We start from the raw sequence: 17,831 nt of genomic DNA on the forward strand, positions 1-17,831 counted from the left end.
AAACTATGCAATGAAATAGATACAATATGTAAATAGTTGCAATCAGTTGCCAAGCACCAACTTGGACTTTTGTGAGGCTCCAACCTCCAGAGCACCAACTCTGTTTTGCTAAGGCAATAGTTCTGCACTTAGGAGCACCAACTCCCAAGGATTCCAATTCTTTTAGTTTTGAGGCTCCTACCCCGTGGGCTCCAACCCTAACGTGGAATAAACTTTTTTGCTGTTGTTCTCTGCTCCCAAACCTGTTGAGCTTCTACTTCACTCCTATTCTCCTGCTTCTTCTGACTCTCTTGCCTCTGCTGCTTCTGCATTAACTTCGGCTTCCTCTCACTCTGATTATTTGCACATGCTTCCTTGTTTTTTTCCTGTTTTTGTATTCCTGATGCCTCTGACTGTTTGTTTCCGCTTTCCACTGGCTCTTTAGCTTCTTCAACGCTCACTTCAGCTTCCTCTACGTTGGCTTGTCCTTTGGCTTCCCTCTTCTTCATTGCTTTGGCTTTTCGATTTGTTCTGCGCTAGCTTACCCTTCGACTTGCTGGCTTTTCGATCGCTGTAGCTTCCTCTGCCTCTTCGTGCTCACTGCTGCGTGTTAAAACTGTAAAAGAGCCCCTTTTTCTTTTAATGATAATAGGCATATACAAGACTTTATTGTTTAATGGAGAGACTGTACCAATTAGTACGGACCCACATGCCACATCCCAATCGCAATCGGCTTTCGTTCAGGGCTCCTGAACTATCGGAACTGTTCAGCGTTATCATAAGCCTTTTGGCCTAAAAACCCCGCGCAATACAATTATTCTTATACCACAAGTGGTATTTTGGAAGGGGCATAAGCGGGAATTGGTATTCAGTGGATGGCTTCTGATTCCACTCGACAGGCGACACGTAGCAGCGAGAAGGAAGAGGATACGAATTTTTCGGGCGGGTATTCCTCGAGCTATATGTCTGCCCGAAATATATGTAGACCGTTGGATCTACAAGGGATGATCAACGGTGGAGGGTCGGATGCTCAGGTAATGCGGGCCCGCCTTTTGTGGTCGCAAATGTAATACACTGGAATATATGAAAAAACGCTAAAGGGCAGACTTCAAATTTATTACGCCCGCATTTATAACTTTATTGGGTCCGCAGTGTATATCGCAATCGGCGCTTGCAGGAGGACAACCCTTTGTGTATTGCGATATGCGATTACCGATAGGGCAGATGCGATATGATATTAAATCATATTTCAGTGTTTCAGTGGGTCCGCATGTATCGCAGTTATATGATATTTATACATATAATGCAAATTTGCATGTTTTAACGCGCCAAGGCTTAGAGCCCGAAAAGCTGAAATACACTAAAAACATGCTTCAGAACACTTTTGGCGGACTTCACTGTTTATGCACCCGAACTTATATGTTCCGTCAGGTCCGCACATATATGTCGCTGTCGGGGGTTTGGGGTGATGGCACATAACCAAACCGCCGATTATCATATCGCCGATATATATATACCCCGCCTCTATACGCCGATATATATATCTTTCTCCGCTCCGATAGTGTATTCCAATATAACTAAGTCTTCCGCCTCCGATAGTGTAAATGCATCCATATATGTGTTTTCTGCCTCCGATAGTGTATTTGTATGCATATACACTATATTGTCCCGATAACCCCCGATAGTGTATTCTTTGGCATTCATTGCTCCGATAGCTCTGTTTGCTTCCTCTAATGGCTCTATCTGCTCTTTGCTCCTCCGATAGCTCTGTTTGCTCCTCTTGGCTCCTCCGATAGCTCTGTTTGCTCCTCTTGGCTCCTCCGATAGCTCTGTTTGCTCCTCTGATGGCTCTGTTTGCTCCTCTTGGCTCCTCGAATATTTCCATATTGACATCAATGACAATCTATGTCAACAATATCTACCACGCTCAGCCTAAATCAACTGCTCCTGTAGTCGTCCTGTCTGCCACTGGCTGAGAAACTGTCTCTCCGGCCTTATGGAACCCTTTCCTAGCCTCTGGAACTAAAATTAGGCTTTTCTCCAGCTAAATCAAACTGCCCTCTAGAGGCTTATGTGTAGCCCCTGTGTCAGCCTTGTTACCGCTCAAACTAGTAGGGGGCCTAAAAGGGGGTCCTAAGGGACAACTGCTAGATCAAGTGCAACGATGGAGACTTAGCCCACTGTCACCTCAGCTAAGACTCCCTACTCTTTACGGACTTTCATCAATGGGAGGAGCCCCAGTATATAGAAAGTCACTTGTGAAGGATGAATCAACAAATGTATGTGAAGTGACCTTAATGATCCTTTCCCTAGAAGGAGGTTAAGAATGGAGCTTGCTTGCTCTTTAAGCAAGGTACAAAGCTTTCTAGGAGGAGGTGAGGATTTAAGGTCTAGGTTAAGGGAATATGACTTGTAAAGAAGTTTCCTAATCCCTAAAATCCTTGCAAAACTTGGATTCTCGAGTTGTCTTGGAAGAATTGTCTTTGATGAGAAATGGGATGACATGGGCCAAGTGGACCCCAAGTTAGGTCAAGGGGGGAGGGTTTAGCAACCAATGATGAGCTTGACCTAATCAGGGACGAAAAGGGGATCAAAGATTTTTTTTTTCAATGAAAGGTGGCACAATGATCCCTATGAGGTAACTAGCTTAAGGAAAACAAAGGGCAAGAATTGGTCTTTGAGCTAGGGCTTGCGATATCTCAAGATCCCACCGTCGGAATCTCATGAAATTTGGAGGGCTTCTTGAGGACACACCAATACAGTTGTGGACCAAAGATAGAAGTATTTGGATGGTTAGATTGTGAGATATTCGATGCCCTAGGTGACCTATATGGGGCTAGACCTAGAAATAAGAGGAGATGGTGAAAAAGAAAGTTTTAGGGTGATCACCTATGGTAGACCAGTGCCTAATCCTTTGGGGAGATTGGAGTCAAGAATGATTATGAATTTGGATTTGATTTTCTTGGTCAAGGAGGCCTTAAAGGCAACTTCACTTAGCATTAGGGCAAAGGAGAGCAGCTTCAAAGACTTTATACTTCGTTTTGCAAAATAGATGGCTTATCAAGATAAATTTCAACCATGAAATATCCTAGGAACATTCACTCATCATACATGGCCCATACATGAAGCATCACTATCTAGAAACAAAATTTCCACAACTTCGCAATAATAGATGCAACAAATTAGCCCTAAAATAGTGAAATCCCAACAACAATGTATGTGACAAAAATAGAGAAAATAATAGCATTAAAATTGCACTTAAATGTGTTAGAGTATATCCAACCATCAAAATTTGCCAAACAAGAAGCTCCAAGACAAGAGAAAATGATCCAAACATCAAAATTCATTCCATGCTCCAAAATTTTGTCCACCAAGAAGGATAGCAAAGTTCTCTAAAGAGATACAAGTCCAACCAAGTGATGATGCTAAAATGAATTCACATCACTTGTATTTATACACTTCTAATGAGTTTGATTTAGCTAATTAGGCCTACATTAGCCCCTACAATAAAATAATGTGCAAAATAACTAACTTTTGGTGACAAACCCACCAAACTAGCTCATAAACAAAAGAATAAGCCTCTCAAGAGGTCGAATAATGAATAGTGCATGTCGTTGGGCCTTGGAGGAGGCCTAATGGAGTCCATATGTGCCATAATGTGTAGTTGAACTCCCAAAAGTAGTGGACAAGGGGTTGGCCCCTTGTAATAACCTGTGGTGCTCCAAATGACATGTGGGGCACACAAGTGTCCTCATGGGTCTCCAAACAAATTGAAGATGCCTGTAGATCACCTGCAAGGGCTAGGATGATGGTGTAGGTGATGCCACATCATCATGCAAGCCCTGGATCATCTGCCAAGTGTATGGTGCAACTCTGGGGCTAGCTGGGCATGATGGATCAGGTGCATCTTCCTCGTCCAATAAGTGAACCACGAACAATCTCTGAATGTCTTTGGGGATCCATGGAGTGTTGTTTGCTATTGTGAAGGCCCATGGCTCTCTATACACACCCTACATGTGCTAGTGTAGCCCTTTAGGGTCAAGACCCCGTATAGGGAGACCAAACCCAAATGGAAACCACCTGCAATCCTGCATAAGATCCTATGCGTCTTCGTGCATTCCATCACACTAAGTCATTAAAGAAATCAAGTAAAATAGTTTATAAACCATGGATAACAATTGAGCACTTGATAATGGCATGCCCTTCCATAGTGGGCTTTGGCATGTGCTAATGTCTTTCAACTCCAAATAGGGTTAGCCAAGCATCCTATTAGGTTGTTTCCACCTCTAAAGGGGGTAGTATATCCGTGGTACATCCTTCAAATGGTGGTGGCATGTGGCATAATGATGGAATGGAGTAGGGAATGAAAGAGGGCAACCTGGATCACATGTCATGGTACAAGGGTAGCTAATAAAAGGGAAGCCCACACTTAGGTAAATAATGTGTAGGAGGGAGCAATCGTGGTGCATGAGTTACTGCGACCTTGATTTTTCCACCCTTCTTCATATGCCTTTTGCCCTTTTGTGATTTTCTTTGGTTAACTACACGAGGCTCTATGTAATGAGAACGTGATGCGTAAAGTATAGTAGTGGATACCCCCTTATAAGGTGTTGCAGTTCATCGCCCATCGGGGCTGGGACAATCATGGGTTCCTGAATGATAAAGGAGGCTCATCAAGGGCCATGTAGGAACTAGGGTGATGGCCATGGAATGGGGTAGAGCTCATGTCATGGCTTTTGTCCACGTGTTAAACGCTTTTGCCCTGACCATCTTTTTCATTTTGTGGTACAATTTCCTCTTGGATGTGGCTAATTATGCTTTTTCTTTTTCCTTTAGCTGCATCAACCTCCGAGCATCATTCTAGGTCTGACCCAAGATGTGGGGCAAGGGGAGGGGGTGGCTGACCCTATGTGGACCCAGTGGAGGAATGTGGACCCAGGTGGGAGGAGAGATGATTGGGGGTGTAATGAGCGGAAGGGGAGTAATATATGCAAATCGGGGAGCGGGACCACACAACCAAAATTAGGGTTTCCCATGTAGTACCATCCCTAAAACCAATAGGTCAGTAAAAGAGATCCCACGGGACTAGGGTGCAAGGTTAACATCCCAAAAGAGACCTAGGGGACAAGAGCACAGACCTAGACCACTCTTTCCGCTAAATCCCCCCATTAATCCATGCCCAAAGTTTCCATGATAAATAAACTAGAATACTCAATTACCAAATAACAAGGCATACCTTTAGGTTTGGGAGGCCCACCTTCAAACATACGATCATGACAGATGGGTGAGGGACCCCATGGTTGGTTGTTGCGAGGGGCTGCCGACTGAGGACCATCATTGAGAAAAAAAATGCCCTAGGGATATCACGCACAAAATGGTGTGTAACAAGCCTCACTGTGGTACTTTTGCCTCTTTGCAAATGCACTCTCTGGATCTAGAAAACTTCCTCCGACCTCACTGTCCCTGCTCCTCACTCTGCCTCGAATTTCTGGTTCTCCGAAAACTATTGCTGCTCTCTGGAAATGGAATTGCCAAGGAAATTGAACTCTCTGGTGTGTCTTCTCCAGGTTCCCTGTTATGAATGTAATTCATAACAAATGACATAAATAAAATAAATATTAATATTAAATAATTAAATATTATTTAGGTTAATTAGTCATTAAATTAAGTGAAAAGGCATGTCTAAAAGACATGCCCATTCACGAAAGGTCGCCTGCCGAGGTATAAAAGAAGGGTCCTCATTGTACAGTGATATCATCTTATACATTTTATATGTAATAATAAATTATTATTTAAATACCTGTGTGTATTTTTAACAATTAAATCTACAAGCTATCAACAATTGTGTTTTAGCATAAGTTTTTATGCTACAGTGGTATTAGAGCCATGGCATACGATATAATCATGCAGGCCTTTGAATGTAGTTCGCCGCACAATGTGCCATTACATTCACATCGTGAACGCGTCAAACATTTTAGTGAAATTCAAGAAGCATTTCAGCATTTGAAAAAATCAATTGCAGAAGTTACAAATGGAGATTGTCGCGAGCAGGAAGATGACTTGCATCCATATGAAAACTCTAAAGAGAAGGGACGTGTGGAAGAAGTCCAAACAACAGATGATCCAAAAAGAACGAAGTCGGTTAAAATGGGAATAATGATTCAAGATTCGGAGCATGAACCTTCAGTAGCCAAAACTGTACAACCTGATGAGGTTGCTGGTCAGAAATCAGTGGAAAATACGGCTTCAAGTAGTGAGAATGAAAATGAGCAAGATATTGCAAAAATTTGGCCTGAAACTAAAAGCTTGTCCATCGATACAAAAAGTGATAATTATGAGTCTGAATCCATTGAAGGACAGGCTGGAGATGATGTAAAACAAAATCAGGAAAGCTGCCATGATTTTGTTCTTGAACCTGTTAGTAGGTCGGAATCGGACAATTTTGAACCTGCTAGCATGCCCAAACTAGGAAATTTGTTGGCCCTAAGAAACAACGAAGATCTTGATCCAGTTTCAGCAAGAAGGGGAGTATGGTTTGGAAAAGTTATGGAGGACACCCACAAGGCCTTCACAACGACTATCAAGATTGAAGGGGCGGGGGATCGAACCGTGGACGTCTCATTTTTCGGTGTATTTGATGGTCACGCTGGTGGCCAGGCTGCAGATTTTACTGCTGAAAATATTGGCAACAAGATTTTGGATGCTCTACTTCAGGCAATCAGAAATCAAGCAAATTCAGACATTGAATCTGCCAATAAAAATAATCTTCTTGAAAATAAAAATAATGTTCTTGAAAATAAAAATCTTCTTGATAATAAAATTCTTGAAAATGCAGTTAAAGCTGGGTACTTGAGAACAGACGAAGAATTTTTGAAGCTGGGTTTTCGCAGCGGTACTACCAGTGTGACTGCTCTCATTATCGATGGCAAATTGGTGGTTTCCAATGCCGGAGATTCTCGAGCAGTTGTCAGTAAAAGTGGCAAAGCCGAAGCCGTTACAGAGGATCGTAAAGCTGCAAGGAAGGACGAGCAAGAGCGCATACGAAAATTGGGCATTGGAATTAAAAGTGGGTACATACAAGTAGTAGGAATGGCTTCAAACGCTGTGGAGGAGGAATTAGTGGAAATCTTCGAGAAAGCGAAGAAATCTGCTGAGAAAGCCTCTGCAGACGAATACAAAAAAGCCGATGAGCAACGCTGTGTGGATGCCCTGAAAGCCCTTCACGCTTTCCCAATAACTAACCAATTTCTTCTTGCTACTCAGCTTGGCAAACGCCTTCAGATTCTCACAAAGCATCCTCGAGAAAATATCCATACTGTAGTGTCTAAATAACTTGATGCCTGGAAGAAGGCTGCGGCCGCTAAATTATCAGCAAAATTTAATCCAAAGGGCCCTCCAAAACTCCCAAGTACAGGGAAATATAATGAACCGTTGCATACAAAGGCCGAAGAAAAGCAAGTCAAATCTGTTACACCTGAGGAAGAAGAAAATAAACGCAAGCTCGAATTATCAGCAGAATCTAATACAAACCATCCTCAAAATATCCATACTGTAGCGTCTAAATAACTTGATGCCTGGAAGAAGGCTGCGGCCGCTAAATTATCAGCAAAATTTAATCCAAAGGGCCCTCCAAAACTCCCAAGTACAGGGAAATATAATGAACCGTTGCATACAAAGCCCGAAGAAAAGCAAGTCAAATCTGTTACACCTGAGGAAGAAGAAAATAAACGCAAGCTCGAATTATCAGCAGAATCTAATACAAACCATCCTCAAAATATCCATACTGTAGCGTCTAAATAACTTGATGCCTGGAAGAAGGCTGCGGCCGCTAAATTATCAGCAAAATTTAATCCAAAGGGCCCTCCAAAACTCCCAAGTACAGGTAAATATAATGAACCGTTGCGTACAAAGCCCGAAGAAAAGCAAGTCAAATCTGTTACACCTGAGGAAGAAGAAAATAAACGCAAGCTCGAATTATCAGCAGAATCTAATACAAACCATCCTCCAAAGTTCCCTATTGCTAAATGTAAAAAAAAAAAAAAAAAAAAACTATAACTATAATTTCGGAAGAAAAAAACCCAGACGACGCTGCCTCAACGTTCCAGTTCGCATTCTATCTATTGGCCAACAAAAAAATCGTTTATATATACTATACTGCCAAGAGGCATAACCCTTCGATCGTGTCATTGGCCGTTTTGGTTCATATATATATATATATAATTATATATATATATATAATTATTTATATATCACATGATTATATATTATATATATTATAATTATAATTTAATTAATTAATATATTCTAATTAATTAAATTATTATTATTACGAAAATATATATATATCAGTGAAAAAAATAAAATAAAATAAAATATTATTTAAAAAGATTGAAGTTATAAAAAAAATAAAAATGATTAGACTTTACAAAAAAAAAGAAAAAAAAGAAAAAAAAAAGAAAAAAAAGAAAAAAAAGAAAAAAAAAAGAAGGGAAATATAGATATACAAGAAAATAGTACTAATAAGCTACATGAGGAATCAATGACGAAACGACAGACACTAAGTGAAAGAAACCCCCAACAATATAGCTTTGAGGACAAAGCTTCTGAAGGAAGGGGCTATGTTATGAATATAATTCATAACAAATGACATAAATAAAATAAATATTAATATTAAATAATTAAATATTATTTAGGTTAATTAGTCATTAAATTAAGTGAAAAGGCATGTCTAAAAGACATGCCCATTCACGAAAGGTTGCCTGCGGAGGTATAAAAGCAGGGTCCTCATTGTACATTCATATCATCTTATACATTTTATATATAATAATAAATTATTATTTAAATTCCTGTGTGTATTTTTAACAATTAAATCTACAAACTATCAGCAATTGTGTTTCAGCATAAGTTTTTATGCTACATGCCCATCGACTTCTTCTTATAATCCTTTGTTGGGTTTCCAACAACCAAGATTAAATCTTAGTCAAGGGCTAGAATCATCTTGAGGTCAATTCGTGTGAGTTTCTAGACTATTCTCACATTATCTCAATTAATACTAATTAATTAACCATATTCCCTAAGTTTAGACTTAGAAAATATTTAAAAATTGGTTAATAATCTAATTGAGATACTTCTAGGTGGAATTTCTAGAAACAATTTCTGGGTTTTGGAGATCTCATGTATTCTAGCCTCTCCACCAAATTTTAGGGCTATAACACATCCGATGCTATAGAAACTAATATGGTATTCATGTGGAATATAGCCTATTTAAAAGGGGAAATTAAACCATCCTAGATCCATCTTAATTCTGGATCTACCAAGTGCCGAGAGCGGTGAAATCTCTTGAGATGCAAACCTCTTTTAGATTGAAAAGAGATTTGATCCCTCTTGGCATTTGGTAGATCCAGAGTTAAAATGGATCTAGGCTGGTACGAAAAGCTATTAACTTTAATAATTCCTTTAATTAAATTTGTTACAGTTGAAGGCCTTGGACGACTTCCACATGTCTAGACAATTAGACCTGTGTGGAAGTACTTGTCCAAGATACAAACATCAACATTTATTACATGACATTACATTAGTCATATTGGAGTGTTATACTCCAACTCTAGAGACCCCAGTGACATTTCTCTTCCAGATATCATACCAGCAGTTGTGCAGTTTCATCCAAGTCTAGTGCCTGTTTGCCTCTCTCAGGAAACAATGCCTGACGCAGTCTAGATCTTTTCGCAGTGCATCCTTTGGACAATCATCTATTTGGAGTTTCCCTCCATTTGGCCACGGGCTTAGGGGAGCTAGCTCTAGCGCACCCTGATACTTGGGTACTCTTTGTATTCTTTGCTCTGTATCCATTTTTCTTCCAAATCGGCTTTCTACTTATATTTTCCAGTCATCAGATCTTAGCTTAGATTATTATTTTGCATTCTACATCTTACTCTATATAGGAGTTGCTTTTGTGCTTCTACTTTCTATTGGCATTATTGTACTCAACAGTCCCATTGACCTACTTTTGTGGTCATCTGTTGGGCATTAATATATTAGTGATAAATTATAATATATTAGTGATAATAATGTCACTTTACTTGCATGTTCCTTCTTGCCCTCTCACAGTCCAAGTATCCTTCCTGTTGGATGAAGTGGCTGTCCCTTGTAATCTGACATTCCCACTGTTGTCACTTCTACCATCGGCTCCATCTACGGTCCTCCATTTTGAACCATCCCTTTGTGGTTTGCCACATCCTTCCACTTTCTCTGCTTGGTTATTGTTTTCTTCTTCGATAAGCACTTTAATTGCCTGTTAGTGTTCACCTTCTCTTAGATCTGGTTTGCCACACCCTTCCACTTTCTCTCCTTGGTTATTGTTGTCTTCTCCTATAAGAACTTTAATTGCCTGTTAGTGTTCACCTTCTCTTAGATCTGGTTTGCCACACCCTTCCACTTACTCTGCTTGGTTATTGTTGTCTTCTTCTATAAGCACTTTAATTGCCTGTTAGTGTTCAGGTTCTCTTAGATCCTGCCACTTCATTTGCAGAGGTTCTTCTCTCCATTCTGTCTCAGCACTGAACATTTAAAGAACTTATTAGAATGGGATGACAAAGCGGTTTTCATATAACTTAGAAATTTGACATTTGCAAAATGTGCTGTTCATGTATGTTTTATTAGGGATTGGTGCATAAGGCAAGTGCAAAGCTATATAATTTTTTTTGGGAATGCTTGTGTTAAAATTAGTTATGTGAATTAAGAATGTAAACTAGAAATTGTGCTTTTTGATTTCAACTTCATCATTAACTATTTGTTGGTGGTAAATTAATTAAGTTGACTCTGGTCGGACATACTTATATGAGATAATTGGAAGTTAGAAAGTGTGGTTAGATATACAGTTTGTTCAATTTTACTGTTGATTGTTCTTGAGAACTTGAATCTGTATATTTGTAGCTCTGGTGGTGTTTCAAATCCACATATTTTCGTAGTTGCATTTCATGCTATATTTTCTCTACCCATTGCAAGATGAAGGAAAAGTTATTTCTAAAGTTGACATTGATGAGGATGACAAAAAAGGTAGATGATTTGCTAGTCCTGAGTTCAAATGTTACAATAGGTGTTACTTTACCAATTGGAGGATGATCAAAATTTCAGTTTTTCACATTGCAAATTTATTTATACGTTACTATTTCTCATATGGCATTAAAATTAACAGGTGGACTCTTGAAGCAACTGGTCAGTTGGAGCCAAGGAGGAGTGCTCTGGAAGATGATTTTGAGGAGGAAGAAGAAAAAGAAGAAGAAGACCAAACACTGGTTGGCTTGGATTCACTTGCTTTAGATAAGGTTGCTACCCATCATCACTTTGGGTTGTATTCCCAACTTTTTGTAGCAAAACTATTCACTATATATATAATTGGATGGTTACTGTACATTTTTTGTATATGTAGGATCATCGTCGTGGTAGGAGTTCGCCGAGGGAGAGAGATAGAGATGCTAAAAAACGAGATATGTATCGGCAACACAGGTACCATTTTCTGAGTTATTTCCAAATTCATGGATTAATGTTTTTCTTTTTGCCTTGTCTTCTTATTAGCTTTTTGTACAGGCCAAGTAAAGAAAGACTGGATTTTATTCTTTCTTGGAAATTTTGGTTACAATGGTTCTTTCTAAATTTTGTTTTCAACCATGTATAGGATGGGTGTGTTTCACGCAGCATCAGCTATCACAGTCGATATTGGGGGCTTGTTCTCTTTAGCACTCAATTGATTTTGACGTTTAATATTTATTTGTTTCAATTTGTTATATATTCATGTTTAATTCAGTAGATACTGTTGTCTGTACATGGCTGGTACTGTTAATTGGATTTGCCACTACTGCATCTTTTGGGCGTTTTGTCTATCTATATTCTATCGATATGTTCTTAGTGTTGTTAGTAGATTCCCTGTTTGTTCTATCAGACATTCATCCTCTGCTTTTGATTTATGGAATAAAATGCCATGTTTGAGCTGTTGTATGCCACCTTCCTTATTGTCTCTAGGCTGTTATGGTCCTTGTATGAACAGTCTCATAAGATTTGTTTGATTTCATCACTTCTGAGATTATTGTTTTTCCTTTCCTAGTGCACATTATACTCAAATTCTTATAAACTGTACAATAGCTGGTTCTAATGATCCATTCTGTATGTTAAACCCTTCATCCTAGTCTAACTGAAATAGAAACTCAGATAACTTCATGGTCCAGGGTTTTCATGTTCAAATTTGCGCAGAGCACTCTGTTGATGTGACCAAATGACATTGTCAATGTTCATGGCATGACACTTTCTGTAGCCCTTTCAACTTAGAGTTCCCACCTTTTCTGACTCATTCTCTGGTGTTATGGTACTGGCTAATGTCAAGATATTTTTCTTCTATTGTTTTATATTTTACTTTATATGCTTTATAAAGTTTTGTTTGTATGCACAATATACACAGATTTTTGTGACACAAGCTTAGGGTTTTGAAAAATAATGTAAAATTGTTTTGCATGAAAGAAAGTGGTAAATTTGTTACGAGGAGGAGCTCTTGATGCACTTATATTGAGAATACCTTAACATGGATGAGCATAACAAACCCTTTGATGTGGTCAAAATCTACTTTATCAACCTAATTGATGCACAAAGAGACATTAAATGAGTTCTTGAAGGAAGTGCCCATGATTTAAAAGGTAACAGTTATATTTTCGGCATTGTATTTAATGATGATGAGTTCGGCCCAAGATTGGTTTACAATGATGAAGGATTTCCTGTGCAACTCACACATTTGAATGGAAGATTGGTCATGCAATCAAGGGAGCAACCATTTGAATGTTTGACTTTGCTTGCTAGAGGGATAAATAGCCATGAGGTGGCATAATTATGCTATTTCACTGTAAATTGCTGATGTCTTTCGGAATAGTTGCTTGAATGTTGCATCCGAGTGCATTCTTCTTTTTATATTTCATTGCTGAAATCGATTTCCGAGGTTGCCATTATAAATATGTTGTGAATACCTTTTTTAGAAGGGTTATTTTGCTCAGTAGCATAAAGGCAACTCTCATCTGGTCTATGTCCTAAAGCATCTCCATCATCTTTAATCATGACTGATCCTGATATCGAAATAACAATCCTTGTAGAATCAAGTTTGCATGGTTAATTTGTTGTTCTTATTCTTTCAAATTTATCCACATCATTGGAAATAATTAACAAATCAATCTGTATTCTTGGCTCTTCCCTACAGGCCCCAGAGACGTTTCCAGACCGTATCTCGTACCAGCAGGCAGATCTGATCCCCTAGACATCAACTGCGAGTTATCTGTAAAAATTTCTGTTTTCCCACCTCGGTTTTCAGTTTCTCTTTATTTCTCCCATGTAGTTAAATGCCCATTCCCATAACCATACATTTAACAGACTGAAAAAATAAATATTGCTGAAAACACAAATTCTGGAAATTTTTCAGAATGCTGGAAATTTCAGAATTAAAAATCAACAATAAAAAACAGCCATTAAAACACATTAAAACTCTGATATTTTTGGTCAACTTGACCCTGGAAAAACCCCCTACAACTCTTGGGGAAAACCAGTTTGAGAGCTCTTCTTTATTTCTGAAAATTGTCTTTTTACAGTGAGAATTATTCAGCAAAAATCAGCAAGCAAATTTACAACTTATCTCCTTTCCCGTGCCTCACAGCAATCTGGAAATTACAGCAAACAGGACAACAATAAATGCTGTATGGCCTCCGTTTTGTGTGCAGAAAAATCAGCAAACTGCTCCTCGATTTTTGTGCAAAAATCTGCCTTTCACTATGTGCTGAATCAGCTGTACAAATCTGCTCAACTGCTGCTTTGGAATGTGTGCCAAGCTGCTGTCTCCTTCTCCTCCCTGCTCAGAAATCTCTCTTGCTCTCTTGCTCTCCTTCTCCCAATCTGCTCATGAAAGAATGAATGACCTTTTCCTCATTTTCCTCCTTTAATATAACTCCAAGTGACTTTTGGGTGATCCAAGTGACTTTTGGGTGATCTCTAAATCCAATGGCTGAAATAGATTTAGATCAATGGTTGAGATTAAATGATCATTTAAATCTCACTTTCTATTTTTTAATTCACCCCACTTTAATAAAGACCCACTTAGTCATTTATTTCCAAAGTCACTTTTCCTTTCTAATTTTTCATTTACTTTATAAAAGTTACTTTAAAATTAGACTTAGTAACTTTATAAAAGTCACTTTTAAATTAGATTTAACTTTATAAAATTATAAAGTCACTTTAGGAGAAAAATTAAATTCTTTTGGACACTTTTCCCTAGGCCAAAGATCAAAGCCTAAGGGAACCACCTGTCCTCCGGTACCAAATTTCAACACTCCCTCTTATCGAGGAAGGTGTTCCTCACCACACCCATCTTGTCCCTGAAGTAGACATGCTTGCCCCGTGGTAAAGCTTTGGTAAGGATATCTGCAACCTGCTCATCAGTGGAAATATACTCAAGCTTCACAACTCCCTTCTGAACATAGTCTCTGATGAAATGATATCTGATCCCGATATGCTTTGACCTGTCATGAAATACTGGATTCTCCGTGAGTTTAATGCAACTCTGATTATCACAGTAAATCACTGCAGGTCTCAACGGCTGACCAAATAAGCCAACATCTTGCGAAGCCAGATAGCCTCACAACTAGCTAGACTGGCTGCCATATACTCTGCTTTCGCTGAACTCAGTGCTACTGACTGCTGCTTCCGGCTGAACCATGACACTACTGCTGAACCCAACCCAAAACAACACCCTGAAGTGCTCTTCCTATCAGAAGCACAACCTGCCCAATCAGAATCAGTGTACCCTGCCAATCTCACTCCATCTCCCTGCCTGTAGTCCAGACCATAATCCACTGTCCCCTGCAAGTACCGCAAAATGTGTTTTGCAGCCACCCAGTGAACCTTCCTAGGCTCACACATAAACTGACTCATCGTGTTGACTGCAAAACAAATATCTGGTCTAGTGTTGACCAAATACATCAAGGAACCAATTAGCTGCTTGTACAATGTGGGATCCACCAACTCAGAATCCGAAGCATGAAGCTTCTTCCAGTTGGTGATCATTGGTGTCGACATGGGTCTACAATCCTCCATGTGGAATCTGCTAAGGATGTCCACAATATACTTCCCCTGCCCCAGGAAGAAATGCCCCTCCTCCTGCCACACCTCCAAACCCAAAAAGTAATGCATCAAGCCGATGTCCTTCATCTCAAACTCCGCCGCAAGATCTCTCTTGCAGTGCTCTATGAGTCTCTCTGCACCTGTAATGATCAAGTCATCCACATACAGCACCAGAATGAGAGGCTTCTCACCAATCACAATAAAGTAAAGGTTCGGATCTGCCTCACTCTTTGTGAAACCCATCCCCTGCAAGTATCCATCTATCCTGGAGTACCAAGCTCTGGGAGCTTGCTTCAGGCCATAAAGGGCCTTCTTCAATCTGCACACATGGGACTCCTTTCCATGCACCTCAAAGCCCTGTGGCTGCTCAATGTACACCTCCTCCTGTATGAAGCCATTGAGAAATGCGGTCTTCACATCCATCTGGTGGATCTTCCAACCCATCTCTGCTGCTATCGATATAATGGAGCGGATCGAAGTATATCGAGCCACGGGAGCGAAGGTCTCCTCATAATCAACTCCCTCTACCTGGGAGAACCCTCTAGCCACAAACCTCGCTTTGAATTTCTCAATGCTGCCATCTGCAGCATGCTTTACCTTGTAAAGCCATCTGGAAGTAACCACGGATTTGCCCTCAGGCCTCAGCACCACCTCCCAAACATCATTCTTCATGATAGAAGAATACTCCTCCTGCATGGCCTCTCTCCAGACCTGCTGGCTAGCTGCCTCCTCATAGCTAGAAGGCTCAGAGTCAAGGATGCTGGTAACCATCGCCATATAGCTACAAAACCTCTCAGGTGGTCTACTCTCTCTAACCGGCCTCTTCGGCTAAGCAACATATGTGGCATCTCTCAAGGTGTCCTGAAGCCACTTGGGCTTCCTCTTCCCTGAGCGCACTTCTCCCACCGGAGAATGAAACTCCTCCTCCTCATCATCATCAGTAGCCTGAACTCCTGACTGTCTGTCTGCTGTCCTCCTGCCTGCACCTGAACCTGTAGAAGCTGAGGTACCGTGTGAACTGTCCATCAGTGGACTCCCTAGTGAACTGCTCTGTGAACTGCTCTGCATGCTGCCCGGAGCACCACCCCTCTGGCTCGGCGAGCCACTGCTCACTGATGGACCTGACATCCTCATGGATGTACCTCCGGATCCTCCTGATCCCTGCCCACTGGATCCCTGTGACTGACTCAACTGCTGCTGAGGGTCTGGCTGATCCAGATACTCTAACTCCCGTGACCTCCTAAAGGCCCTGTCCTCCTCGAACTTCACATCCCGTCTGACAACAACTCTCCTCTGTGCAGGAATGTAAATCCGAAAGGCCTTTGAGGTCTCACTGTAGCCCACAAAGATACCCTTCTCTGCGGTGGGCTCTAGTTTGGTCCTCTTCTCCTTGGGTATATAGGAGTGTGTAATGCATCCAAAGATATGAAGATGACCAATATCAGGCTTCTTCCCAGAGAAAGCCTCCTCCGGAGTCATGTGCCCCAAGGCACGATGCGGACTCCTGTTCTGCAAGTAAACAGTTGTGTTGCAGGCCTCTGTCCACAAGAACAATGGCAACCCCTGATCATGTAACATGGCTTTGGCAGCCCCTATGATGGATCTGTTCTTCCTCTCCGCAACCCTGTTCTGCTGGGGGTTGTAAGGAACAGTGAACTCCCTCCTAATGCCTGCCTGTGCACAATAGTCAACAAACTCTCCAAGGGTGTACTCTCCTCCATTGTCCGACCTCAAGGACTTGATCTTTCGACCTGTCTGAGTCTCCACAAGAGCTCTGAACTCCTGAAACCGCTTGAAGACCTCACTCTTGGTCTTCAAAAAATAAATCCAGGTCCTCCTGGAGTGATCATCAATGAATAAAACATAGTACTCATATCCACTCAAGGAAACATGAGACATCCGACCGCTCACATCGGAATGAATCAAATCAAGTATCCCAGTCGCTCTGCTGTCACTGCTGGGAAAAGGGGATTTGGCAAACTTGCCCATCCCACAACCTCTGCAAGTATCAAAGTGATCAGTACTGAAATCTGGCACACCTGTAGTGATCTCCCGCAATGTCCTCAAGGCTCCATGATACATATGTCCCATCCTGCGGTGCCAAATCTCACACAGCTCAGAACTGCTAGCTCTGCTGTCGGTACTACTGCTCAATGCCAAAAGGGGTTGGAATGCAAACTTGTACACCTTTGCATGGCGTACACCTATCACTCTAGCTGAATCAGCTGGAGTGCCCCTGGGATACATCAACACTTGTCCTCCCCTGAACAGTACCTCATATCCTCTGTCCTCCAAAGCTGAGACGGATATGAGGTTCTTCCTCATCCCTGGCACATAAAGAACCTCTGACACCTTCAAGGGAGGTTTGGACTCCCTCTGAAATGTCACTGTCCCCACCCCGACTGCTCTAACAACTCTGTCATCACCGAGTACTACCTCGATATTAGTGCCACTCTTTGAAAGCTCTGAGAAGTACTCACGGACTCTTGTCATGTGACATGAAGCCCCACTGTCCACATACCAGATACCTGTAGATGCTCCGCTAATCGAGGGAAAAGCATGCTCCCTCTGAACCTGTGTGGCAGGTGATCCTGCACTAGAGGACTCACACGTAGTGAACGCAAACTCTAGGTCAAAACGACCAGCAAAGTCCTCAATCTCTGCTGAAGCTGCCACGTCTTGGTTCTTCCCCTTCTTCTTCTTCTTCT

The 17,831-nt window shown here is 40.9% G+C and overlaps 1 protein-coding gene across 2 annotated transcripts in view; it reads left to right on the forward strand.

Moving 5' to 3' along the window:
* LOC149185551 (uncharacterized) overlaps window positions 1–17,831 on the forward strand; it is a 172,205-nt gene that overhangs the window by 125,206 nt on the left and 29,168 nt on the right. For both annotated transcript variants that reach the window (XM_089410725.1, XM_089410724.1), the window contains exons 5-6: window positions 11,174–11,303; window positions 11,408–11,484. In XM_089410725.1, coding sequence (XP_089266851.1) covers window positions 11,174–11,303; window positions 11,408–11,484 — 207 coding nt within the window. The remainder of the gene's footprint in view (window positions 1–11,173; window positions 11,304–11,407; window positions 11,485–17,831) is intronic.

The sequence above is a fragment of the Pinus tabuliformis genome, chromosome 3_1, assembly GCF_031772625.1.
Source record: "Pinus tabuliformis cultivar Carrire ecotype Pingquan chromosome 3_1, CPIR1, whole genome shotgun sequence".
In the NCBI taxonomy this organism is placed as follows: Eukaryota; Viridiplantae; Streptophyta; class Pinopsida; order Pinales; family Pinaceae; genus Pinus; species Pinus tabuliformis.